A 25373-nucleotide genomic window follows, 5' to 3' on the forward strand; every position below is an offset into this window, starting at 1 on the left:
CTATTGAAGGTGCAGACATAAAGCTTTAGCTGATGCTGATTGCAACCCAATTTCTCCAAGTTCTTTTTCTGGCCTCAAGTTCACACCCCCTTAGAAATGACCTGGTAAACAGAGCACAGAGTTGACCTGTGGCCAATGGCCATGACAGGCGAGATGCAGAGCATGTTCACAGAGCTCTGCATTCCTTTTCTCTGCAACTCAGGGCTGATTCTGAAATGACTGTTGGCTGAGCCTGCATGCCTGTGATGGGCTAGGAAATAGCTTCTGAGTTTTGTCTTTCCGACAACAAAGGGCTACTAGGTAAGGACCTGAGGACACGGACGGTGCAGGGAAGGCAGGTAGAGAGAAATCACATGCAAAGCAGGAAGGGAAGAGTGCATCACTCAGGGAAGTTCTGGGGATGAGAGCAGAGTGGAAGTAGAGACAGCAGTGATGAGGTTGGCAAGGTCACCCTCACGTCAGGGCTTAGATCACACAAGATCATATTGTTGTTGTTGTTCAGTCGCTAAGTCATGTCCGACTCTCTGCAACCCGATGGACAATGACCTGCCAGGCCTCCCTGTCCCTTGCTATCTCCCAGAGTTTGCCCAAGTTCATGTCCATTGAGTCGGTGATGCCATCCAGCCATCTCATTCTCTGCTGCCCTCTTCTCCTTTTGCTGTATACAAGGCCATATAAGCCACATGAAATACTTCAACTTTTATCCTGAGATCAACAGGAACCATAGACCAGATTTAATCAGAGGAAGTACCCACTTACTTCTGCATCAGGGTGCTCACCTCAACCCTCTCAGTCTGGAGAGAAAGTAACCCTTTCTTCATCCATCAGGACTCTGTGACAGGTCAAGATTGAGTTTCAAGGCATTTGCTTACACAGGGCTACAGGAAGCAGGAAGAAGATACCCCAGCTTCTGTAGGGCCATTAAGAAATGTCACAAATAACCAGGCAGAAAGATACTGTGATGCCATTCTGGTTTCACAGAAATGGCAAACATCCGTAAAGGAATCCTGCCATGAGGGTGCCCTTGCAGGAAGCCTCAGGGCCAATGGGGCCTGCCAACAGGCAGGAGACAGTGTGGATGCTGTCAGAGCAGCAGACGCCTTCTAGACAGGTGGTCTCCCTGCCGGCTACATTTTTCAGGACAGGTAGATAGCACTGCCCGCAGTTTATAAAGAAGGGAGCTAAGACTCATGTGCCTCAGAACACACAACTGCTAAGTGACAAAGCCAGGCCTGTCTGATCCCCAAATCCATCCTCTTTCCTGACCTCACAAGTTTTTTGCTGCCTGATTCTTTCAAGATTGCAGGCACTGCCCCTTGTATTTGCATCTTCTGGTGAGGTTTGTCTACAGCAGCTACTGGCAGGGGCTGCCAAAGGGACTCCAGCCACCCCAGGATTACAGACATCAAGCTTAGCATTATCAAGGAGAAAAAGGCCTCCCTCTCCCCAGATCCCAGAGACCCATCAGGAAAAAACTCTGATTGGTCTTGTTTGGGTCACATGCTCCCTCCTGAACCAATCACAAGGAATCACAGTGCTCTGATTGGTCAGCCCCTTTGGACAAACAGGGGTACCGTGAAGGACATTATCTTGGAGGGTCAGGGATAATTTCCCAGAGGAAGTGGCTACTACACTGAGACTGGAAGGATGAGTTGGAGTGTTCCAGGCAAAGAGGCAGAACAACAGTGTTCAGACAGAGGGATGGGCAATACCAGAGGCCCAGGGATGTTCCAGGGTTCATCTTGTTCACAGTCACATCCCCATTCCTAATGCACGCCCAGCCTCCTTGCAACCAGTCCTCAGAGAATGCTTCAGGAATAAAATCCACAATTGGCTGTGTGGTCTCAGACAAGTCACTTGCCCTCTCTGAACTTCAGCTTCCTTCTCAACCTGGTGGTTTCATCATCCTAACCTTTCAGGACTATACAAGCAGTCCAGTTCGATCAGTCCTAAAATATTCAGCAAGCACCTCCTGAGTGCTCAGCACCGTACCAGGCCTGCGGAAGACAAGGCATGGCATGGAAAAGCAGAGCATGCCCGGGCTCCAGTGCACAGGGTTGGACCTGAAGCCAGAAATCAGAAGTAGTCCAGGGGAGAGGGCAGGATGAACCGAGAGGCTCACGGATGGTGAGGGTGGACTATGGGCATTCTGCTCCGTTTGCAGTGGGGCAGTCTGTTAGCAATTCATGCCTTCTAACTTCTGACCTCCCCACCCCCATCTCCTGCTTCCCACCCTCCACCCTCCACTGAGTCTGTGCCTGGGCCACTCAAGCCAGCAGGCAGGGGAACAAGATGTTTCTTCCTGTGCCTTTGCCTCACAATTTCATAACCTGAATAACAGGTTGAGGTAATCCTAGAGACGAGGAAGGAAACTGTTCGGGATCTGGGTGGCTACAGAGAGAATTCTTGCCTCACCCTGTGTACCTGCCCCAGGTGCTTTGCCCCCTTCTGCCCCACCTTCAGCAGGCCTGACCTGAGCTCCAGACCCTCCCACCCCCGCCAATGCTGGCTGCCAGGGTGAGCCACCCGGTGACTCAGGAGCCCAGCGAGCTCTGAAGGGCTGAGTGTGTCACCAGGGACTCGGCCAGGAGGGACATCAGGCTGGGAGAGCCCTCGTCGCCCGCACCCCTAAAGCCAGAGCCCTGCTTGGCATGGGCACCAGAGGGAGAGGCTAGCCCCCTGCCCAGGTACATGCCCCCTGCCCTCTGCCTGTCTCACTCGCTCCCTCTGAAGCTGGGCATGAGCCTGTCGTGAGGACTTATCCTCTACCTCTCCCATCCTGTTCCTGTCTCTCTGTCTTCTTTCTCTTCTTCTGTCTCTGTATCTCTGCCATGTTCCCCTCCCTCTTGTCCTTGATTTTGTCTCTCTAGTCTCTATCTCCATCAGTATCCATGTCTGTCCCTTCGTCTGTCAGACCCTGTCTCTGTCCTTCCTTCTTGTCCGGCCCCCAGGTCTCTTGGCTCCTCCACACACGAGGGACCCAAAGAATGTCCTTTAAGCCTCATCCAGGAGCCGGGGCTGCTTTCTGTAGGAAATATTCTGAGAACATTCAGGAGTACAGTAGTGCTTCCCTGGTGGCTCCGTGGTTAAGAATTTGCCTGCCAAGGCAGGAGACACGGGTTCAGTCCCTGATCTGGGAAGATCCCACGTGCCACGAAGCAACTAAGCCCTCGTGCCACAACTATTGAACTTGTGCTCTAGAGCCTGTACGCTGCAGCTGCTGAAGCCCGTGCACCCTTGAGCCCGTGCTCATCAACAACAGAAGCCACTGCAATGAGAAGCCAGGGCACTGCAACTAGAGAGCAGCTCCCGCTCGCCACAACTAAGAAAAGCCCACGTAGCAAAGACCCAGCACGGCCAAAAATTTATTTATTTAATTAATTGGAAAAAAAAAACCAATATATTTTTGTATCTAAAAAAAAAAAAGCTTGGTAATACAAATTTCAGAAATTTCAAGTCCTACAAAATTCCTGCCAGGTGAGGCCAGGTGATAGATCCGCTTTCTCACCTGGAAGGTCTTAGAAGGGTAGAGGGCCCGGGTGGGTGGGAGGATTTTTCATTATCCTCGAAAGGAAATATGGGTTGCGTTTGCTGTTGCCATTGATGAAATAACAAGGGCTGACCTAACCTGACCGCCTCAGTACCAGGTGTTGTCCAGGTCTTCTGTCTCCTGTCTGGATCCTTGGCAGCTGGGCTTTGGATACAGAGTCTGTTGAAATGGATTCTTAGGATAAAGAGGATTCTGGGGTGGGGAGGAGGCAGGAAGAGTGGTGGGAGCAAGTCACTGCAGTCAGAGACCCTCCAGATGGCTGGGGCGGGGGGCGGTCTGAGACCCAGAACAGTTACCATCTGCCTTGCTCTCCCCTCTTCTTCATCTCCAGACACCTCCTGAGGGGTCTCAGCGCTGTCAAATCCCTGGTAACTACCGGTAGCTGGGGCGGCAGAGGGGCGAGGTGGGAACGAGGATGACCCCAACCCTGCCCAGGACTCAGGAAGGGAGGAAACTTCAGTTTCATCTCTCCTCTGAGACAGCACTGACAGGGTGATATCATGGGAACGGGGCAGCTGAGACCTGAGTCCAGATTGTGCTTCTGCCCCTGGCACACTGCATGGCCCTGGGCTTAACAGTGGAGAGTCTTAGCTTACTCAGCGCTAAAGCAGGAGTGTGGGGGCATGTGGGGTGGGGGAAGGGGGACGGGGTGGGTATGAGAATTAAAGAAGATGATGTACATACGGTACCCAGAGAAAACTCACCTGTGTGCTAGGTGAGTCCCTGTTACTCATAATGTTGGCCCATCAGCAAAGATCACTTGAGCTTCTGCTTCCTAGTGGTTTCACTGGGGCTGGCTAGCTCAATATCTCTCAGCTGGCTGGAGGGACTGAATGATGGATGGATGAAAGGATGGATGAATGTACAAATGAATGGACAGATAGACAAATGGATGGATGGATGGGTGGATGGACAAATGTATGGGTAGATGCATGGATGAATCAAGCCTCCAAGGGATGATGGCTAGCAGACTGCATCTTCCTCTGCGTCCTAATCTCTGCATTCCAAAAAGGCATGTTGAATTGAATATAAAACTCCAGGGGCAAAAGCAAAGAGGTGGTGAAGGCAGAGAGGGAACAGATGGCACCAAACCAAAAGAACTATGACGCCCTGGGTTTTAGGAACCTACCCCTCATCTTCAGTCTTGTTCACACCCTGGATACCAGTTTCCAATTTTATTTTCTTCTCTCCACAGACTGATCCTGACCCCCAGCCGCCCTTCACCTTGACATGATGAGATCGTCAGGTAAGGCCAGGCTCTGATGACTCCAGGGTTCAAGGTTGAGGTCTGAATCAGGTTTGGGAATCGCTTTTCTGTCAGCAGTGTCTGTCCATCCTGGACTCACAGCCCACTTGGCTTCATCTGTTCTCAGCTGGTCAGGCCAGAATTCCAGGAAAAAACCAATCCAGGGTGGGCCTGGAAGAGTGTAAAGAGGGGACTTCCTGCTTCGAGGCGAAGGGTCGCAGAAACTGGCTCACCTGGCTGGGAACATGGAGACTCACCCGCTCTGGGAAACACTTCACCCTGGTTGGAAATTACAGACAAAATATTTGTCCCAAGGAGGGCTATTGTAGAATCCTGAAACCATGGGGCTGGATACCAGGAGAGGCCTTTGCTCCAAGTTTCCATCCTCAGACTGTACCCTCCGTGTAGATAGAGACAGGGGAACTGAGGCACCAAACAGGAAACTGCCACAATTCATTTGTATTTCCAAACACCAGTGAGGAAGTTAAGAGCACAACTTTTCTTTATTTTTATTGAAGTGTGTGTTAGTCACTCAGTTGTGTCCAACTCTTTGCAACCCCATTGACTGTAGCCCACCAGGCTCCCCCGTCCTTGGGATTTTCCAGGCAAGAATGCTGGAATGGGTTGCCAATCCCTTCTCCAGGGGATCTTCCCAACCCAGTCTCCTGTATTGCTGGCAGATTCTTTGCCATCTGAGCCACCAGGGAAGCCCTGTTAAAGTATAGTTGATTTACAATGTTGTGTTAATTTCTGATGTACAGCATAGTGATTCAGTTATACACATATATACACACATTATTTTCTATATTCATTTCCATTATGGTTTATTAAAGGATATTGAATATAGGTCCCTGAAGAGCACAGGTATTGTAAGCACCTTACTTACCCAGGTTCAGGTCCCACCTCCTGTCACTTACTAGCCAGTGACCAGATCTTCGAGGAGCAGTTTCCTCATCCGACAGCGGGAATAACCAATAGCATACAACACGGAGGGAACCGAGATAACGTGTGTCAATGCCGCTCGCCCAGTACCCGACACAAAAGGAGTGCCGAACGATGCGAGCTGAGGCCCTAGAAGATGAGGGACCCCACAGACCCGAGCCCCACCCCACGGGATCCAGAGGGCCTTCTCCCTCACCCCAAGTAGCTTGAGGCCAGCACGAAGCCACAGCTGAATTCAGGGCTGAGGAGCAAGGGTGGTGCAGACAGAGAGGTCAGACGAGATCCGGCACCTTCAGAGCGCTGTGGCCGTAGACAGAGAGGGAGGTCAGGCATGGAGCGAGGGAACTTGCCCTGAAGGTTGGATTTGGCTCTCAAGGCAGAATGGGGGTCTCCAGAGTCCTTGAGGTGGGAGGTGTGGTGCGGCCCGCTGCAGCCCTGACAGAATTACGAGGAGAGGAAGCAGACAGAGCTCTGGGGGCCCGGCTCATGTGTGCAGGAGAGAAGACAGGGAGCAATCTGGCTGTGAGGCGGAGAGGCCACGTTGGGCAGGCGGGTGTGCCCTCCTGCAGAGAGCACCTGTGTTGTTTGTGGTGGCTTTTGGGGGGAGTTGATGGAAAATACAAGGGACCAACCCCACTCCCACCCCTAAAGCCACCCTAGAGGCCGCCTAGTGGTGACAACTACCACATCCTTCCCCACCAGCCATGGGCTCAGCAGCAAGCACGTTACTCTGTCCACCCTGTGACTGAGGGGCTTCAGCTGAGAGGTGCTGAGCCCCTGCCCGAGGCCACACAGTAGTGGGTGGCCACCCCAAGCCTTCCTGCCTCTCACGCTGCGGCTCACCTGCCTCCTGCTCTCCTGCTAGAGTCCTCAGGCCTCCCCTCAGGGTACTGATTCCCAGACCTCACCCCCTGAGACGCTCTCCGAAAGGCTAAGGGGAGCCCAGGAAGTGTGTGTCTAAGCCTCCCTCTCAGTGGCCCCACCTTGGGGAGGGTCACCGTGTAACTTTGCAGCATGATCTCTCATTGGGTCATCACGTGGATTCACACTGGTCTTGCCAGGCAGGCCGTGGTCTGGTCCATGGTGTGGGCAGGCTCTGGACTTACAGCATGGGGGAGTTGCTCCATTTTCACATGAAGTTCAGATAAAATAAGGTTCAACCATGATTGACACACAGGATGAACTCTTCCGCTCATCCGCGCATTCAGATATGAAGTTGGTGAAGTTCATTTCCAGGGCTCCTAGCTTTCTTTTTTTCTTCCCATTAACCCCTGTGGAGTTCTGTGCTCACAAAATTCCCCAGCAAATTTGCATCCAAGAAAAAGATAGACTATCAACACGTTAATCCTTGTGACCCTCTCTCCAACATGGGATCTCGGGAAGAGGTCTCACTGAGGGGGTTTGGAAAGGACCCACGTGCAGTCTTGCCATGAGGCCCTGCCATGTGGTCTAGCACTGTGGTCTCAGGGCAGCATCTCCTTGCTCTGCAGGTCTGCTTCGCCTCCTGGCCCTAATTTTTGTCTTGGTCACCACATGGCTCTTCATCTGCGAGTATATCGACTTCAACATAAAAACCCTCCGCCTGCCCCGCTGGATGGGTGAGTGGGGCTCACTACTGGGGCAAGAATCAGAGCCGGGGGCCAAGGATCTAGTCCAGCTCTGGGTGACCCAGGAGGTGGCCAGACGTGGCAAAGGGCTGCCCTTGGGACCCCACGCATTCAGGGTCAGGGAAGAAGAAACCGCGCCCCAATCCGATGTCAGGAAGGCTGAGAACCCATGGGGAACAGAGAAGTGTTCCAAGGCCCTGGTCAGAACATGCGCCTGGATCAAGGATCATTTTGGAAACATGATCCAAGAAGGAAGGACAGAGGGAAGAAGAGAAGAAGGGAGGGACAGAGCGGGGGAGAAAACTGCCTGGGCCCTGAGCGCCTTCCACCCGCACTTGCTGTTCCTCTTTGCTCAGACCTCCGTGTGGCAGCTCCTTCTCAGCCTTGGGCCTCTGCTCAAATGTTTCCTCCTCAAAGAAGCCTTCCTGACCACCCCAGCTCTACCCGTGCCTGCTGCTCCTCCTGTAGAGTCTTTCATGTCAGCCTGTCCCCTTCAGATCATCATTATTATCCATCATTGTGCTGTTTATTTATTTGTTTACTTCATCATTACCCATCTCCAGCTCATACAACGTAAGCTTCCTGAAGGCCAGAATTTTGTCTTGGGTATATCTATCTCTCTAACACCTCAGACCAGATGTTCAGTAAACATTTGATAAGTGAAAGAAATATGGATGGATGGATGGATGGTTGGATGGGTGGATGGATGAATGATGAATGGGTGATGGTTGCTAGCAGCTTTACATGCGTGGTCTCATTTGACCTGCATGAATGTCCCATGGAATGACCCACAGTATATTTGTGCAGTGGACTCAGCCATAACCTCATGTTGTCATTTTATGTGTGGTCTGAGAAAAAGAGAAGCTCTGAGAGATTAAGAGACTTCCCAAAAAAAGAGACTTCCCAAAATGTCCCTTGTAGATATCAGAACATGACTGGGAACCCAGGTATCCCAGATCTAAATCCTTTCAAAGGAAGGAGAGAAAGGGAGAGAATTTTATATCTCCGGATTTGTTCTCCTTAAAGACCAAGAACCACCTCCATTGACGTAGTCAAATGTAATAACCTCTAGTGGCCCTGGCCAGGTCACGCCTTCACGGCAGTGGGAGGACAGGCACCCTGCCTTTACCACCAGCTCCCCACAGTGGAATCTCAGAGGGCCCTTACCCCATCTGCTGCTTGTCCAGCATGCCCCACACCAGCTCAGGACATTTTATATACATATGTGGTGGCCACCAGGTCCGTGGGCCCTGGGCACCACTTTCACAGACCAGAGACTGACTTGGCCACGCTCCTGGCCTTGGAGGAGATGCACCCAGACCACTGCAGGCAGCTCAGAGCAGGAGTGAGTTGTGGAGAAGAGAGCCCCAGCTTGGGGTGGGAGGGGAGTGTTTGAAAGGAGCCCCCAAGGTAGTCTCACTCTCAGAACTCAGCCACCAGGGGGGTGACAAATCAACACATCTCCCCCAAGGCTCAACACACAACTGCTCTGTATTAGGTCCCCAAGACCCTGAAAGGAGGAACACCCCAGAATGTGGCCCCAGCTCAGGGTTTGAACAGGGGATACAAACACAGTTCATTATAGAATATAGAAAAATGGAAGTATATTAACGTGACTTGAGTCTTGCAAAACACGTACAGTGATGTAATGCGTTAATATGGAAGCACATGTCTTACTGTAGCACCACATTTTCTACTGTTTTTGTTATTATCTTGGTATATAGTTGGTTTCCTTTTTAATCCAATCTATTTTATTTTATGCTTTTAATAACTTGCCGCCTGGTAGAGTAAGAAGCACTGAGTGTCTCAAAAAAAAGTGGGAATAAATTTATTTGTAGGGGAGTTCATAGGCTTTTCCAGATCGCCAAAGGGGTCTGTGGCACAGAAATTGGGCAATTAAAGATTTCCTGATTTGGCTGATAAACTGGGCAGGGTTCTTTCAGATGAGAGTGATGAACCCTACTCTAAGTGGTTTAAACGAAGTGGGATGGCATTTCGTGGGTCCTTGGGAAGCCCAAGGTGTCAGATTTCAGGTGTGGCTGGATCTAGGGGCTCCCACAAAGGCCCCAGAGTCAATTTCTATGCCCTGGGCTCCACTCATTGCAGTTTAACCTCATTCCGTGGGCAGCTTTCTCTCCCAATAGGCATGTTGGCCACCAGCTCCCCAGTTGCTCACCCTTCAGCTCTCTGCCCCGGGACCACATGTAAACCTGAGAGAGGCTTGGCGTCCAGGAGGAGATGATGTTGTGGCTGGCTCAGCCAGGGCACGGGATACTCCGGGGCCTTGGAGGCAGGGGTGGGGGGCAGCCTCCTGAGGACCGAATAGAAAGTGTGTCAGTGAGGGTGTCCCCTAGAGAAGGAGAGCTCCCCCTGCTGCACTGACATTTCTCTGTCCTCTGGGAGCCCTGTCCTCTAGGGCTTAGCGCCAGGCCGGCGGGAGACCTGACGTAGAAGCACAGGAATAATCTGCACACAATGTAGCTGAGATGTGCAGCCCAGCGCAGACAGGCGGGGCCGCAGGAGTCGGGAAGGGACGCGCAAGGCAGCTCAACGGCGACAGTGGCAAAGCCCTGTCCCTCCCAGAGGCCGGGGGCCCGGGCACCCAGCCAGGCAGGCCCTCAGGGCTCCTCTCACTGGACCTTCCCCACAGCCAGTGAGAGTGGGTGTGACGCCCCCACTGTGCAGGCGCAGAGGCTCAGCCCCAGAGGAGAAAACTCCCATACAGTTGGTCACACACCATCAGGCTCCAAGTCCAGTGGGCCTCACAACAGAGGCTTGCTTCTTTTCGACCGTGATCGAGTCGTGTGTGTGTGTGTGTGTGTGTGTGTGTGTGTGTGTGTGTGTGTGTGTGAAGAGGTGGCAGCAGCAAGGGCAGGACTCGCAGATAAAACAGGACTTTCAGCTCATCTCACCCCCTTGCCATGGAGGGGGACTGTGCTTGGCCAGGCCAGCACCGCTCTGATTTCCCTTCTTCCCCCCACCCCCACCCAGGACCCACCTGCATTATGCGAGCAAGCTCAAAACACTTTCTCACCAGATTCTGTCTTCTCTCCAACAGGTTCAGCCCACAAGAAGAACTGTGAGTGTCAGTTCAGCCCTGTTGCCTGTAGAGTGAGGTGTTCCAGGGTGTCTACTCCCAGCCCTGAAGCTTCGAGAAAAACCTGAGTTCCCAGAGCCCGCCCAAATCTCACTCCTTGGCCTGATGGTGCCTTGTGAAGCCCCCAAGCCCTGTGGCCCCTTCTCAGCCATTCAGACTCCTAGGGAGGCTTCAACTCTCTCCCTTCCCTGATGCCCCCAGCCCGCAGTATGGACTGAAGCCACCTTGCCTCCCCTCTCTCATCCCCTACCTGCCTGGGAGCTCCAAGGATGCAGGCTGTGCTTATTATCCTCATTGCAGTGACCCCAGAAATGGCTTATGGCTCCCACTTCAGAGTACCAGGGCCATGCTGGGCACCCCAAGGGCCCCAGCGGCAATCAGAAGAGGGTGCTGATTGTCTGTTTGGGTAGAAGAACCGTGTGTGCTGAGAGAGGTGGGGCAAGTGCCCAGGGCTCCAGGAGGGCCGCCCACTTCCAGTGGGATGGAGTCTGGGAAGGCCTCAAGGAGGAGTCTGGGAAGGCCTCAAGGAGGATGTGGCTTTTTAGCTGTTCCTTGCACAAAGGCCTAGGGGCAGGAGTGCTAGGACTCCAGTAGAGAACTTGCTTGCAGAGTCAGGTATGTGAGTATGGGAATGGAGAGAATAGTGGGATGGCAGGAATGCTGAGTGTCAGCACAGGGTTTCACAATGACCCAGCTCCAGAGGTGCAGAGAAGATACGAGGAAGGGACAATTATGGTGATGATAATAGTGACAGTGACTGAGTGTCCACTGTGTGCCAGCACTGTATTCTGAACTTTATGGGCATCTTCTGCAATCCCCACCACAACCCTAGGTAGGTGCTGTACATATCCCCATTTTATAGATGAGGAAACTGAGGCTCAGAGAGGTGAGATCTCCTGGCCAGGGGAACATGGCTCTAAATGGCAGAGTGGGAGTCAACCTCCCCTTGTAGTCTGGAGCCCACCCTCTCAACACACCTTAACAAGAGACAGCACCTTCGGGTCCCCCTCTCCATTCATGATCTAAACCAACCTCTCATTTTACAGTTGGCAAAGCGAAAGGGAGAGATATATGGCAAGTCACACAGCAGATTCGTGAAACTGGCCCAGGTTCCACCTGACTGCACCCTTCCAGCGGTCAGCTACATGCCCTGAGCAATAGTGCTGGGCTTCCCAGAGGGGTGGGACAGCTTAGGAAGCCCCCAAACCCAAACCCACACAGCAAATCACCTGCCTCCCAGTGGCTGAGACCCCTAGGCCTCCTCCCCCACATCCAGTAGCTTGACCGTGAAGCCTGGATGGTCAGAAAATCAATTTGAGAAAAGCCTGCTAAGCTGGCCTGTTGACATCAGGTTTGTCAGACTCAGCGCAGGTGATCAGGCCCAGGGCCAACTCCAGGGTGGTCCCCAAGGCCTGGAACAGCCCGTCCAGCAAGATGAGACCCTCTGGACTCTAAAGTAAACTGGGCTCCCTGTGAGGGGACAGGTGGCCGGAGGTGGGGCCCCAAGGCTTATAGGAGAAGAGGACCCCTCCCAGCCTCACCCTCTACCAGGGCTTTTGTGGGGGATTCTGTCCAGAGGGCTGGGCAGGGACATCCGGTTCAGGACATCCCAGGCCCCTCTCTCTGGACACCTTCTCGGGGGCATCTCCACTCCCGGCCCTCACTCTCTGGTGATGATGTCCCGGTTGGAGCTCTGGTTACACCCATCAGGCGGGTGTGCGGGAACTCAGGGTGGAGGGGTGAGAGTATAGGATGGGCATTCCACTCAGATCATCAGGGCCACCCACTCCGCCAGGGGAGCCCTGGTACAGGTGGCTTTCACTCCTAGGAAGGGGCGCTTTCACCTACTCAGAGGCACCCGGGGCTTGCTGAGCTTGGCGCTAGGGGCTGTGACCCCCTTGGCAGAGGGGCGTTTGTTTCTGATTCCCATGAAGCCCCCCCTCTGGCAAGGGCATGGAGACCCTAATCACACTCCCAGCTCGGACTCAGACCCACCCAGATGCTCTAGGTGTTCATTCAGTGAGGATTTATTGAGTGCCTACTGTGTGCCAGCCACGGGAGTTATGGGGAAGATTTAACAAGACAGTAAAGAAAAAGTGCTTGCCACAATGCCTAGCACACAGCAAGGCCCTGGCATGTGCCCCATCTATTAGGAAGCCTGTGGGTCTGCTCCAAGCACACCTGGCATGGCTCAGCTGGACGCCTGGCACGGGGGCTGGAAGAGAGTGAGGCCGCCCCATCACAGCTCTCCCTCTGCAGGTGAAAGCGCTCTAACTCCCCGTTTACTCAGTCCTCTTAAGGGCAACTTCCAAACTGTTAGATGGTGTTAAAAAAAAAAAAATGCATTAATACAAGTTGGAAACTGCCAGGCTGACAGCACCCATGACACCTCAGCGGCTGTGTTTGAGGGCCCTTCTGCCTCTCCTGCCTTTCACAGGGTCTGCTTGGGGAGGGGCACATGGAGAGGACATAGTGCTCCATAGCAGCCACAAAAATCAGAGGTCTCACCTGTTGAGTCCTCAGTGGGCCTCAGAGACCATGCTAAGCCCCAGCAGGAGGTCCCAGAACCACCTGCCTGGTCCCTGTGAGTCCTAGGGTCCAGACATACTAGGTGCACAGTAAGTGAATGATAAGAACAGCCAATAAGCTCTGAACAGTAACCTGCACTCATTAATCCCACACATGACCCAGTGGGGAGGCACCATCATTAGCCCGTTTCACAGCTGAGCGACTGGATGGGCAAGGAGGTTGAGGACTTGCTCAAGGAAACCTGGTTAGTGGGACATGCTCCCACCCGCCATGCTGGGCCCCAAGGGACTTGTCCACAGGGGCGTCTGAGAGCTCAAAAGGCTGCAGTGGCTCAAGAGGAAGTTCTCAGAAGAATCCCTGAATCACGGAGACTCTGGTCACTAACCCACCACTCACTGTTCCGCACACAGCTGCCGGGGGTGTGGAGACACCCAGGCATTGTGTCCGGGCTGAGGCTGGGATGGGAAGTCCGGAAATGAACTCTGGGTGGTCAGACACATGGTATCCTGTGTCTTTATGGGGTTGTTGGAGACTCTGTAGGAGCCCAGAAAGGGGCAAGTCCCTAGACTTAGGCAGTCAGGGAAGACGTCTCTGGGAAGAGGCCCTTAGCTGCCCTCCACCTCCCACCCCCACCCCCAGCTCCCCTCCTCCTCCCGGGCCTCCTGCCACCACCAAAGCTGCTGTGTTCCCTCCCCAGCTCCACAGTTGGTGAAGACCAAGTGTGGCCTCAGCAAATTCTGCCCAGAAAACTTCTTCGCGTTTAAAATCGTCAGTGGGGCTGCCAACGTCGTGGGCCCCACCATGTGCTTTGAGGACCAAACGTAAGTTTCTGGCATTTCATTACTTTCATGCCTTCATTCATCAGCAAGTTCAGAGGCCTCAGGGTGGCCCTGAGACCAGCCCACACCTTCCACACACTTCCTTTTACTCTGGGTGGGTTAGTCAGACATAATGATAATCCTGATGGCTTGCAAATCTGCCAGCGCCTTCCTAGATGCCTTGCAGCATCATCTCCCTTGCACCCCAGCACTCCTAGAGGTGAGCGATAATTCTCCCCTTTGCAAAGGTGAGGAAACTGAGACTCAGACAGAGTTACTCCGCTAACCATTGGTAGAGCCAGATGTGAACGCAGGTCTGTCTGACAGCCAAGCTGCTGGGCTTCCTGCGAGGGGCATGCCTACGGGAAGTGTTCAAGATCAAGGCCAGGCGTCAAAGCCCAGAGGCAGCAGTCCCAGGGCTTCTGCCCAGGTGTAGGACAAAGACTGTGTGCCAGGCTTTCTAGGTAGTAACTTGCTGCCTGGGGCAGCAAGTCCATCCTATAAAAGAAGCTAGAGACAGGAATCTGGAATCTGAACCTAGCTCCAAATTGCTTAGGCAGAACAAAACATGCTGGTTCATGTGCCCAAAAGCCCAGAGACAGTGGCCATCTGAAACAGCTGAATCCAGGGGTTCAAACCAAGTCATCAAGGCTCCCTCTCATACCACCTTCAGCTCTGCTTTCCTCTGTCACTGGATTTGGTTTTCTCTGCTGAAAATGGACTTCTTTATATGGTGAAGGAGGGCGGCTACCAGCTGGGTTGACAAAACAGCCCTGTCTAGCACCCCACTGGGAAGAGCTTCCCCATGTGAATTAACCCTGTAAAAGGCCCGGGACTGGGGCTCGTTGGCTCGCCTAGGTCACATAACCACGCTGGCCTAATCACTGTGATCAGTGGCACAGCATACTCGCTTGTCCAGGCCTGGGAGAGAGGTCTGTGCTGAGAACCTCCTGGCTAGAGACAGAGAAGGACAGTTTTCCCAAGGACACCAGAGGACAGGATACTGGGCGGCAGGAGCACAGCTGGGCTCGCCCTGGGGACCCCAGACATGGCCGGATTCTGTCCTCCTCCTGGCCTGGGGAGACAGGCTGGCCACCCCTCCAACACCTCCCAGCCCCAGGCAGGGACCCTCCCTCTTCCCCAAGCAGACTGTTCTGGTCCGGACGTGCCATGAGAGACTCTCAGAGAATCCAGCCCATTGCTCGTTTCCAGGAGAAGGCAGATGGCCCAAATGATTCTGTGTATTCTCTGATACTTCTGCATTGCACTCTGTGGGCCCTCTCAGAATTCCAGAGTCTAGAACACATAGTGCTCATTCCACACTCGGGACCGACGGCTGTGTTTTATTTCTCTTCTTTTCCTTTAGGATCATGAGTCCTGTGAAAAACAACGTGGGCAGAGGCCTGAACATCGTCCTGGTGGACGGTGAGTTGCTAACCCACTCCCATACAGCCTCTAGCATGCTCCTAAGCCTGGCTGGCCTGTGGGAACAGGTCTAAAACACCAGGTCTACCCTGCCTGTGCACCAGTCTCAGGAGAATCAGTTCAGTTCAGTCACTCAGTCATGTCCGACTCTTGGCAACCCCATAGACTGCAGCGCACCAGGCCTCCCTGTCCAGCACCAATTCCTGGAGTTTACTCAAACTCATGTCCATTGAGTCGGTGATGCCATCCAACCATCTCATCCTCTGTTGTCCCCTTCTCCTCCCGCCTTTAATCTTTCCCAACATCAGGGTCTTTTTCAATGAGTCAGTTCTTCGCATCAGGTGACCAAGGTATTGGAGTTTTAGCTTCAACATCTGTCCTTCCAATGAATATTCAGGACTGATTTCCTTTAGGATGGACTGGTTGGATCTCCTTGCAGTCCAAGGGACTCTCAAGAGTCTTCTCCAACACCACACTTTAAAAGCATCAATTCTTCGGTGCTCAGCTTTCTTTATAGTCCAACTCTCATATCCATACATGACTACTGGAAAAACAATAGCTTTGACTAGACGGACCTTTGTTGGCAAAGTAATGTCCCTGCTTTTTAATATGCTATCTAGGTTGTTCATAACTTTTCTTCCAAGGAGCAAGCGTCTTTTAATTTCATGGCTGCAGTCACCATCTGCAGTGATTTTGGAACACAAAAAATAAAGTCTGCCACTGTTTCCACTGTTTCCCCATCTATTTGCCATGAAGTGATGGGACCAGATGCCTTGATCTTAGTTTTCTGAATGTTGAGCTTTAAGCCAACTTTTTCACTCTCTTCTTTCACCTTCATCAAGAGGCTCTTCAGTTCTTCTTCCCTTTCTGCCATAAGGGTGATGTCATCTGCATATCTGATATTTCTCACAGCAATCTTGATTCCAGCTTGTGCTTCTTCCAGCCCAGCATTTCTCATGATATACTCTGCATAGAAGTTAAATAAGCAGGATGACAATATACAGCCTTGACATACTCCTTTCCCGATTTGGAACCAGTCTGTTGTTCCATGTCCAGTTCTAACTGTTGCTTCTTGACCAGATTTCTCAGGAGGCAGGTCAAGTGGTCTGGTATTCCCATCTCATTCAGAGTTTTCCACAGTTTGTTGTAATCCACACAGTCAAAGGCTCTGGCATAGTCAATAAAGCAGAAATGGATGTTTTTCTGGAACTCTCTTGCTTTTTCGATGATCCAACGGATGTTCACAATTTGATCTCTGGTTCCTCTGCCTTTTCTAAATCCAGCTTGAGCATCTGGAAGTTCACGGTTCATGTACTGTTGAAGCCTGGCTTGGAGAATTTTGAGTATTACTTTGCTAGCATGTGAAATGAGTGCAATTGTGTGGTAGTTTGAGCATTCTTTGGCATTGCCTTTCTTTGGGATTGGAATGAAAAGGAATGAAAACTGACCTTTTCCAGTTCTGTGGCCACTGCTGAGTTTTCCAAATTTGCTGCCGTATTGAGTGCAGCACCGTCATGGCATCATCTTTTAGGATTTGAAATAGTTCACCTGGAATTCCATCACCTCTACTAGCTTTGTTCATAGTGATGCTTCCTAAGGCCCACTTGACTTCACATTCCAGGATGTCTGGCTCTAGGTGAGTGAACACACCATCTGGGTCATGAAGATCTTTTGTGTGTAGTTCTTCCGTGTATTCTTGCCACCTCTTCTTAATATCTTCTGCTTCTGTTAGGAAGGATACACTTCTCAGGAGGTTACGCTGCTCCTATGAAACATGACCCCATCCTCAAGGCCATCCCAGCTTAAATCAACACACGTGAAACCACAGGGGACAATGTGAGGCCACAAGCTGAGTGCACGCCTTCATTCACTCATTCAGCAAAGAGTGATGGCAGCTACTGTGGGCCAAGCCCTATATGTATGGGGTTCTGGGAGTCAGCTGTGAACTAGGACAGACCCTGGCTTGACATGTGGGCGTCCATGAGGTTCACAGACAATCAGAAGGTGGTGAGCATGTGTGGAAGAAAAGGAAACACAGCTCTGGGAATGGGACACAGAGCTGGCTGTGGAGGTAGTCAGGGAAGGCTTCCAGAGGGAGGTGATGGTCAGCTGAGGCCTGATGGGAAGTAGGGGGTGACCAGGAGAAAAGAGAGAGGCACCTTCCAGGCAGTAACATCACTGTGCAGGGTACAGGGAAGGGAGGAGAAGGGATTGGGGGTCCACACAGGCTCTGTCTGGCTGTAACACGGAAGCAGGGTGGTGACAGGTGAGGCAGGGCCAGCGGATGAAGGGCTAAGTGTCCTACTAACAAGTGTGGACCTGAAGCAGAGGAAACTAGGGAGTCTCAGAAAGGCTTTGAGCAGGTCCTGAGGGCCCAGCCCTCCATTCCAGAAACCTGCTTCCAGCTTGGAATAGGGAGGCTGGAAGCAGGGAGACCCAGGGAGGCCGACAGTCTCACTAACCCTGCATCTCCAGTAGGTGGTGAACAGGCAGCCAGCTGCAGGCCAAGCCTGAAACAGGGACACGTTTCAGGAGGGATGGGCCTCCCTCCCCATCCCTCACAAAACCCAAAGATACAAATAACCACTGATAACACTGTGTGTGCTTAGTTGCTCAGTCGTGTCCGACGCTTGAAACACCATAGACTGTAGCCTGCCAGGCCCCTCTGTCCATGGGATTCTCTAGGCAAGAATACTGGAGTGGGTTGCCATTTCCTTCTCCACTAAGGGCTAACGTTTATGGAGCACTTACTGTATAATGTGTTCCAGCTATGTCACTGACCTTCTTCTCAATGCTAACAGGGAGTGCTATGGTCAGCATCCCCATTCTTCAGGTAAGAAACGGGCTCAGAGAGGCACAGGATATACAGCCAACAGAATCACCTAGATTTGAACCCAGATCTGGCTGACTCCAGGTCGTAATCCCTCAGCAAAACTGCCCCTAGACTAGAAGTGTCTCCAAGCACGTGTGCAGCGCCCCCTGCCGGCCAGCTGTGGAAAATCTAACACACCATTCTCAGGGCCTCTGGGGTCTCGAGCCAGAACAACAAAAGGATTGCTAAAGATAGTGGGTCTCAACCTTTTAGACGGCAGGGATTCCTTTGAGAAACTGCCCAAACTACACCCCTTCCCCTAGTTCCAAAAAAATTCATAAACGCACAGGATCACAAAAGCAATTTCACAGACTCCCTTCCAAGAGCCCCTGGTGAAGTGCCAGGAGGGACTGGGACACTAGTGGCTTCAAGAATTCCGGAGGAGCTGCAGTGACAGCCTGGCCCTACCCGGCAGGAGAGCGGCCACCACCCAGGCCCCTGTCGCCACCCTCTTATCAAATCCGCAAACAGAATTAGAGGGAGAGGGCAGTGACGGGGAGGATAAAGCTGCCATCCCCTCTGCAACACCCCCACCTAGTGGCCAAAGGTAAGAATTGCAGGTTCCTCCGGAACACCTGATTTCCTGTAGAATTTGGACCGATTGCAAAGCCCACAAACGCAATCTGGGTCACTGCACTCAGGACACTGAGTACACATCAGCCCACTGCAAATCCCTTTGCCTTCAAGAGTCGGAGGACTCACATTGCAGGCTTCCTAGTTTAGGTGAGAGTAAGAATGATGACTGTATTTTCTTAGTTACTCTTTTGCAGGTGAGATTTATCTTGCATGCTCATATTTGAAATACATCTCATTTAGTTCGCACATCCCATAGTACTGATGCAAAAATTCAGGTCAAATGCTGAATCCTGCATTAGGAAGTGGCAGGGTAGAACATCAATCCAGATTGGTTGGGTTCAGTTCAATTGCAGAGACCGTCACCGCTGTGTGCTCGTACCTCTCAGATCAGCCCAGTGGTTACTGGGCACCTAATTTAGTCCTAGGGCTTCCCAGATAGCTCAGTTGCTAAAGAATCCGCCTGCAATGCAGGAGACCCTAGTTCAATTCCTGGGTCAGGAAGATCCGCTGGAGAAGGGATAGGCTACCCACTCCGGTATTCTGGCTTTGAGGATTCCATGGACTGTATATAGTCCACGGGGTCAGAAAGAGTCAGACACGACTGAGCGACTTTCACTTTCACTAATTTAGCCCTGCATGCGTCTCTGCAGGACCTAATTTTGTTCTACTATGATTCTATCCTATTTTTAGACCTTAGACTAAAAAGTAGCCATTTTCCACACAATGACAGGCAGAACGACACGTTACAGCAAATAATAATTCTGCTGTCTTATCCCTTAGGAACCACAGGAGCGGTGCGGACGCAGAAAAGTTTCGACATGTACTCTGGAGGTAGGCCCCTCTGTTGGCCCCGAAGTCGAGGGTGGGCTGAGCTGCTGCCTGTGGCACGGAGGCCACCCGTGTGCCAGGGAGCTCAGCTTCTATTTTCAGAGATACAACCAGACAGCGGCAGAAAGGGGGGTGGAGGGCCATCCCGCTGCCTTTGAAACCCCTTACTCCTTTCTCATTGGGCTCTCCTGAATGCAGATCCTAAGACCTGGATGTGAGGAGGTACTGGCAGTAGGGAGTGGGGAGTGAGCCGGGGGAAAGGAGTACAGCCAGCACAGGGCATCATCCGGCCAGGGACCACCGTAGGAGCAGGTGCCTCAGGGATGCTCCGAGGGGCGAGAGCTGGGGTGCTCCTACCCCTGTTCCTTGGTTCTTCTCAGGCTTCTGGCCTGCCTCAGGGCACAAAGGAGGATCTGGAGGCCAGAGAAGACCTTCAGGCCAAGAAACGCTGGTGCTGGCAGTGGGAGGCCAGGGCACGTGTAGGCAGGATCGCTCCTTACAGACAGCAGAGGTCTGGGCCCTGCGAGGACTGGCTTCTACCAGGACAGATGAACGGAGCTCGGCCTCCTGTCAGCACCGAGCTTGACTCAGTGTCCCTCCCTGTCCCCGCAATCATAGGGCCAGCTCGGCTTGGGCATCAACATGCTAAGCATAAGACCGCCCAGCCCAGAAGCTCCTCACAGAGCGGAGGGGCCTGCTGCTCTCAGTCAGCCGATTTCTTCCATCCTCAGTCTCCCATCTCTACCTCCATCTCCAGGGAGAATCTGCCTCACTGCACCCACCTAAATACATGAGCCCAAGTGGGGAAGAGAGAGCAGGAAGCCCTCTTGGCTTTGCATACCGAACAGGGGCTGAAATGTGGGAAATGGAAATCTGACGCCCAGAAGTGACGGCAGATGGTGTTTGGAAGGCGACCAGTGGCAGCATCCTTAGGGACAGAAGTGGGGACCCATGCCCTAGGCTCAGGGCTCCCCACCATGGCCATCTTTCAGCCAAGTCTCACCTCACAGATAGGGTCTGCAGGGCCAGAGGATGTGCCCCCCTGGAACCCGCATCAGGGCCCATTCACTCCTGTTCCAGGTGTACCCCCACACTACAGACATGCCCGTAAGACTGAGGGTGGCCCGGGGGTGACTGCTGCTGCAGGGGAGGGTAGCAGAGACAGAGCTTTGGGTAGGCAGGGTGGGTTGTCCATATGCAAGCATGCAAAGCCCCTCCTGGGGCAGGACAGAGCGGAGACGGGTGAGAAGAGGGTGGGGCAGCCCATAGGCTGAGGGCAGGGACCTTCCTTTGTTCTCTGTCCAGGGTCTTGCAGATATTCAGGGTGGCTGGGGCCAGGTTATGGAAAAGGTCCAGCATCTGGATTCAGAGATTTCAGGCTGTGAGACCCGAGGTGGGTGACATCTCTTGAACCTCAGTTTTGTCATCTATAAAATAGAGGTCACCATAGAGTCTGCTTCATGAGCTGGATGTGAGAATTAAATGATACTCTGCAATAATCAGGGGGAGGAGCCCAGAGGGGCTTCACCTCCCTCCCCTCCCCCCTCACTCCATCACTGTCATTCAGAAGCAAGACGGTCATCTGTCAAAATGGAAACGAAAAAATTAAAAGGATAAGCCAAGTTTTATAGCGCCTTATTATAAACTTGGATGTAACCATAACTGATGGGGAACCAGAAACAAAAGCCTTTTGAGAGCAAGTTGCCCCTTCCCACAAGAGACCAAAAGAAAAAAGAGAGAGATGGTGACATTTCAGAGTGAGAAAATAGTTATCAGAAGGCACACTTCATTCTTCCAAACATCCGCTGTTCCTCCCAGACAAGAGCCAGATTTTTATATCTGATGATGGCTCAAACACATGAGTGTTGCTTTCAGAGCTCCCACTTTTGTCTCAAGAGTCCAAGGGCCGCTGTGGTCATTGACTGGAGGCCTCCATGTTACAGAGCAAGTTGGCAGCTGGGCTTGCTTGGGGGACTTGACTTTTCCTCTGAATTCAAGGAATCCCCACAGAATTAATAAGAATCAGGGCAGCTTCTTGGGCACACAGCCTGTGAGCAGGGCAGTCACACAGGGCCTCTTGCTTAGAAGAAACTTGATTCGATGCTCTGCCTTCACTGTCTTGAAATGATGAATAATTTTTTCAACAAAAGGTCCACATTTTCATTTTGCACTGGACCCAAAAGATCATGTGTCAATCCTGCTCATAATTGTAACTCTATTATAATGCACTTACTGTAAGCCCAGAGTCATCACCTTTGATCTTTACAAAAATGCTCTGAGCAGGGCTATTAATCATCCTCGTTTGACAGATGTAGCCCCGGCTTTGCCCACCAGACCACTCTTGCCTGTACTTCCTCTACCATTCAAGAGCCCTCTGCATAAGTGATGCTGTATCCAGAGAACTATTTGCACTCTCAGTATGTTCATTTAAATCAGCTCACTCTTTTTTTTTTAACCTAAATAAATAGATCTTAAAAGGAAATTATATCACTGCCCTAAGTTGAAAGCTATTATCATTTTTTATGCAGGGAAAGTGACCATAAACATAAGCACAACCAGAAAAAATTATCTGTCACTGAAGCAAGCTGCATGCTGATGCCTCCCCAGGTGCTGTGCCCAGACCTGCTTTTTGTTCAACCCAGAGATCTCGCAAGTGCAGGCATGTATTGGAGATGCAAAGGGAGACTTGCTGCTTGACCTAAGCTGGAGAGTTGTTCTCTCTGTGACCTGAGTTGCCCAGTGGGTACACCCTCTAAGTCAGCACAGACAAGCTGGGTGCATCTGAAACAGTGTAGAAGGGGACAGCCGGCAGTGTGAAAAGAGCCCAGAGCCCTGGGAGAGGACTGTGCTCAGACTCTGGGGGAGTAGACCCCCAAAGGCTCTTACCCCAGCTGCAGCTCCGAATCTCTCGGGAAACACTCAACATCCAGAGCCCGCCCCAGGCCAGCTGAACGAAGGTACCCTCACTCTCTACAGATGGAGCTCAGCATCCGGCCACCCGGGCCCTCCAGGATCGTTTAGGGCCGAAGGAGAAGACAAGGATGGCCAGCCATCTTTTCCCTAAATGACCAGCACCTCGTTTTTCATTTCTCCCCCAGATGCTAGCCTCCTGGCAAAATTCCTTAAAGAAATTTCAGAGGGCATGCTGGTGCTGGTGGCCTCCTACGATGACCCAGGGACCAAGTAAGTGGGAACCTCCGCCTGCACCGCCCCTGACGATGCCAGGGACGGACAGACAAGGGGAGAAGTGAATCGAACACTTACTATATGCAAGCCCTCTCCTACTATCCTGTGCCTCCAGCTTCTGGCAGCTCCTCCTAAGGAACCAACCAGACGCACAAAGAGATGTTCTGGGGGATTCATGACAGTCGTGGTCACAACAGTGAAAAACTGGCCAATTAAAATACACTAATTAAAAAACAAAACAAAACTGGCCACCCTCTCTGTCTGGTAATAGCCAACTGGTTACAGAAATCATGATGTATGGCAACGTAGAATGTATTATTATATAGACGTAAAAGAGAAAATACTGCATCAGAAATGATGATGTAGAAAATATTTAAGGATCTGGAAGAATGTTTCACTCTTTAGCATTATTTTTTTTAAAAAATTAGGTTACAAAAGAGTCAGTATAATCCCATAGTGCATGAGGGAAAAAAACATGAAGGAGATATAATGAAATTTTACAATGATTATGTCAAGGGCAGATGAGACTGTAAGCCATTTTTAGTTACTTTTTGAAGTTCCATATTTCCAAGTGAACCTGCATTATATTTGTAAGCAAAAGCAGGACCGTTTTAAGTCCTCTCCAGCCTTGTGGGGTGGCTTTCGGAAAGGTGTCTCGGCTGCTCCCCGCTCAGAGCTCCTCGCTGCCACTCACACTGGAGGTGAGGTGGAGGGGAGCCCAGGAGATGCTCCCCCTTCTCCCATCCCTCCTCACCGTCCTCTCTGGTCCCCTGCAGGATGAACGATGAAATCAGGAAGCTCTTCTCCAACCTGGGCAGCACCCACGCAAAGCAGCTGGGCTTCCGGGACAGCTGGGTCTTCTTAGGGGCCCAAAACCTCAAGGGTAAAAGCCCCTTCGAGCAGGTGAGTTCCTGGCATCCTCCCTGTCTCGGTGAAGGGGGGAAGGGGCTGCAGGGGACGATGCCAGGGACAGATAGACAAGGGCTGGAGTGGCTTGGGAAGAGCACACGGGTCAGTGTGAGGAGGGCCACCCAGCTGTCGTCCAACCCTGAGGTCAGTTTGGCCCGACTGGCTCCTTCTCCAGTAGGAAGCAGCCTTGGCCATTGTGCAAGGAGGTGGGTCGTGTATGGGTATGTATGTACAGATCTACATAGATACGTAGATAAGAACCAAAAAGGAGACGAGAAAGGGGGGAAAAAAAGATGAAAGGAAATTCAGGCATGGAGGAAAGGGAAAGGACTGTGGAGATGAAGCTCATATGAGACATGATGGGGGAAGGGGGAGTCCAGAGCAGGGAGTGGATGCCCAGCTTTTGGTCCCCACTGCAAGCCCCTCCTCCCTACCTGTAAAGGGACAGGTTTGGCCAGGGGAGCCCCAGGTTCCCTTCTAAGTTCCCTGTGGAGAGGGTGAGCTTGCACCAAGAAGGACACACAAGGAGACCCCCACATGAGTATGTGGAGGTGTCAGGAGGGACCCGTGATCTGAGCTCCACAGTCAGTACCCAGGGGGCAGCCCAAGCAGAGGGCACCTGGGAGGCACCCAGTGATGGGGCTTGAGGTGCACTCACAGGAGGAAGGGGAAGTCAGTGGAGGGTTGGGGACCCCAAGGAAATGCTGCACCTTGTCCCCACCACGCAGTCATCTGTGCATCTCCAGCTCAGAGCAATTCCAAAACCTGGGAGAGCTGGCCAGGCCTCCCCAGCATAAAGCTGGCCAGTCTCTGGTGGTGAGAACATTCAGCTTTGCCAGGACCCAAGACAGGAAGCTGAGGGTCAGGCATATGGGACCACTGAGAAACGCAAACGCTGGCCTGAAGGTAATGGGGAGCCATGGTAGGCTTAAGCGGGAGAGTGACCAGATCAGAGTGATAATAAGAAAGACTAGTATTCAGCAAGTGCTTGCTCTATGCAGACACGGCTGAGCAAGTGGTTATTTAGCCATACAGTGATCATGCATCACATCTCACAGACGGGGATCCAGAGCCTTGGAGACGTTTCAACCGGCTTGCTCTGTGATAGGGACGCATGTCTCATCAAGGTCTGCAGCCTCCCCGAGGCCCTCCTGTCCCGATACTTTTAGAACTGCCTCCCTGGCAGTGTAGAGACAGCCCTGTGGAAGGGGCACGCGTCTGAAGGCGGCCTGGAGGGGGCGGGGCTGCGGGAGGCAGAGAAGGGGCGGAGTCGAGCAGCCAAGTGCAGAGCTCCCGGGAGGTGGGCGCGGAAAGGGCTGAGCCAAAGTAGGCGGCAGGGGGTCTTGCCTTGTTTGGAAAATGTTGGCCTGGTTTGTATGTCTTTCCAAGAGAACGTATTCAGGTCGTCAGAAATTGTTTTTTTTTTAAAAAGAAGGAATAGTTTAAAGTAGCTTCACCCTCTGGGGACGGGGGCTCCAGAGTGCCCCTGTGGGCGGTGCCGAGGCAGGACTCCCTGGGAAGAGGCTTGAGGAGGCGCTGTTCCTCTTTAAAGCGCAGCTTCCAGACCCAGCAAAACTGGGCCAGTTACAGCAAAGGGGAAGCACGAAAGTAGAGAAAAGTCAGCACCACCTTTCCCCTGGTTTCTATGATCAGCTGGCTGCAGCCCAACACCCAATATGAACTCAAGACTCCATACTGATTAAAAGCGTTCTGTCCTTTGTTCTCACACATGGAAAGCTGTGTTTTAGAGAAGCCACACCTACGGGTTATTTTTTCTTCCTAAAGGTT

At 52.2% G+C, this 25373-nt stretch overlaps 1 protein-coding gene and 1 long non-coding RNA gene across 5 annotated transcripts in view; one reads left to right on the plus strand and one right to left on the minus strand.

Moving 5' to 3' along the window:
• The window catches only part of FAM3D (FAM3 metabolism regulating signaling molecule D), a 76718-nt gene that overhangs the window by 49229 nt on the left and 2116 nt on the right, over positions 1 to 25373 (plus strand). For all 4 annotated transcript variants that reach the window (XM_081524659.1, XM_081524657.1, XM_081524658.1 and 1 more), the window contains 8 exons: positions 4746 to 4796; positions 7229 to 7336; positions 10404 to 10424; positions 13669 to 13792; positions 15156 to 15214; positions 19443 to 19493; positions 22589 to 22673; positions 23453 to 23579. In XM_081524659.1, coding sequence (XP_081380785.1) covers positions 4781 to 4796; positions 7229 to 7336; positions 10404 to 10424; positions 13669 to 13792; positions 15156 to 15214; positions 19443 to 19493; positions 22589 to 22673; positions 23453 to 23579 — 591 coding nt within the window. In that variant the 5' untranslated portion in view covers positions 4746 to 4780. The remainder of the gene's footprint in view (positions 1 to 4745; positions 4797 to 7228; positions 7337 to 10403; positions 10425 to 13668; positions 13793 to 15155; positions 15215 to 19442; positions 19494 to 22588; positions 22674 to 23452; positions 23580 to 25373) is intronic.
• LOC145519837 (uncharacterized) overlaps positions 1 to 25373 on the minus strand; it is a 40370-nt gene that overhangs the window by 2720 nt on the left and 12277 nt on the right. The window contains exon 2 of the long non-coding RNA XR_014063953.1: positions 4680 to 5075. This is a non-coding gene — a long non-coding RNA (uncharacterized LOC145519837). The remainder of the gene's footprint in view (positions 1 to 4679; positions 5076 to 25373) is intronic.

Source organism: Giraffa tippelskirchi, chromosome 9 (genome assembly GCF_054371585.1).
Source record: "Giraffa tippelskirchi isolate mGirTip1 chromosome 9, T2T-mGirTip1v1.2.pri, whole genome shotgun sequence".
NCBI lineage: Eukaryota > Metazoa > Chordata > Mammalia > Artiodactyla > Giraffidae > Giraffa > Giraffa tippelskirchi.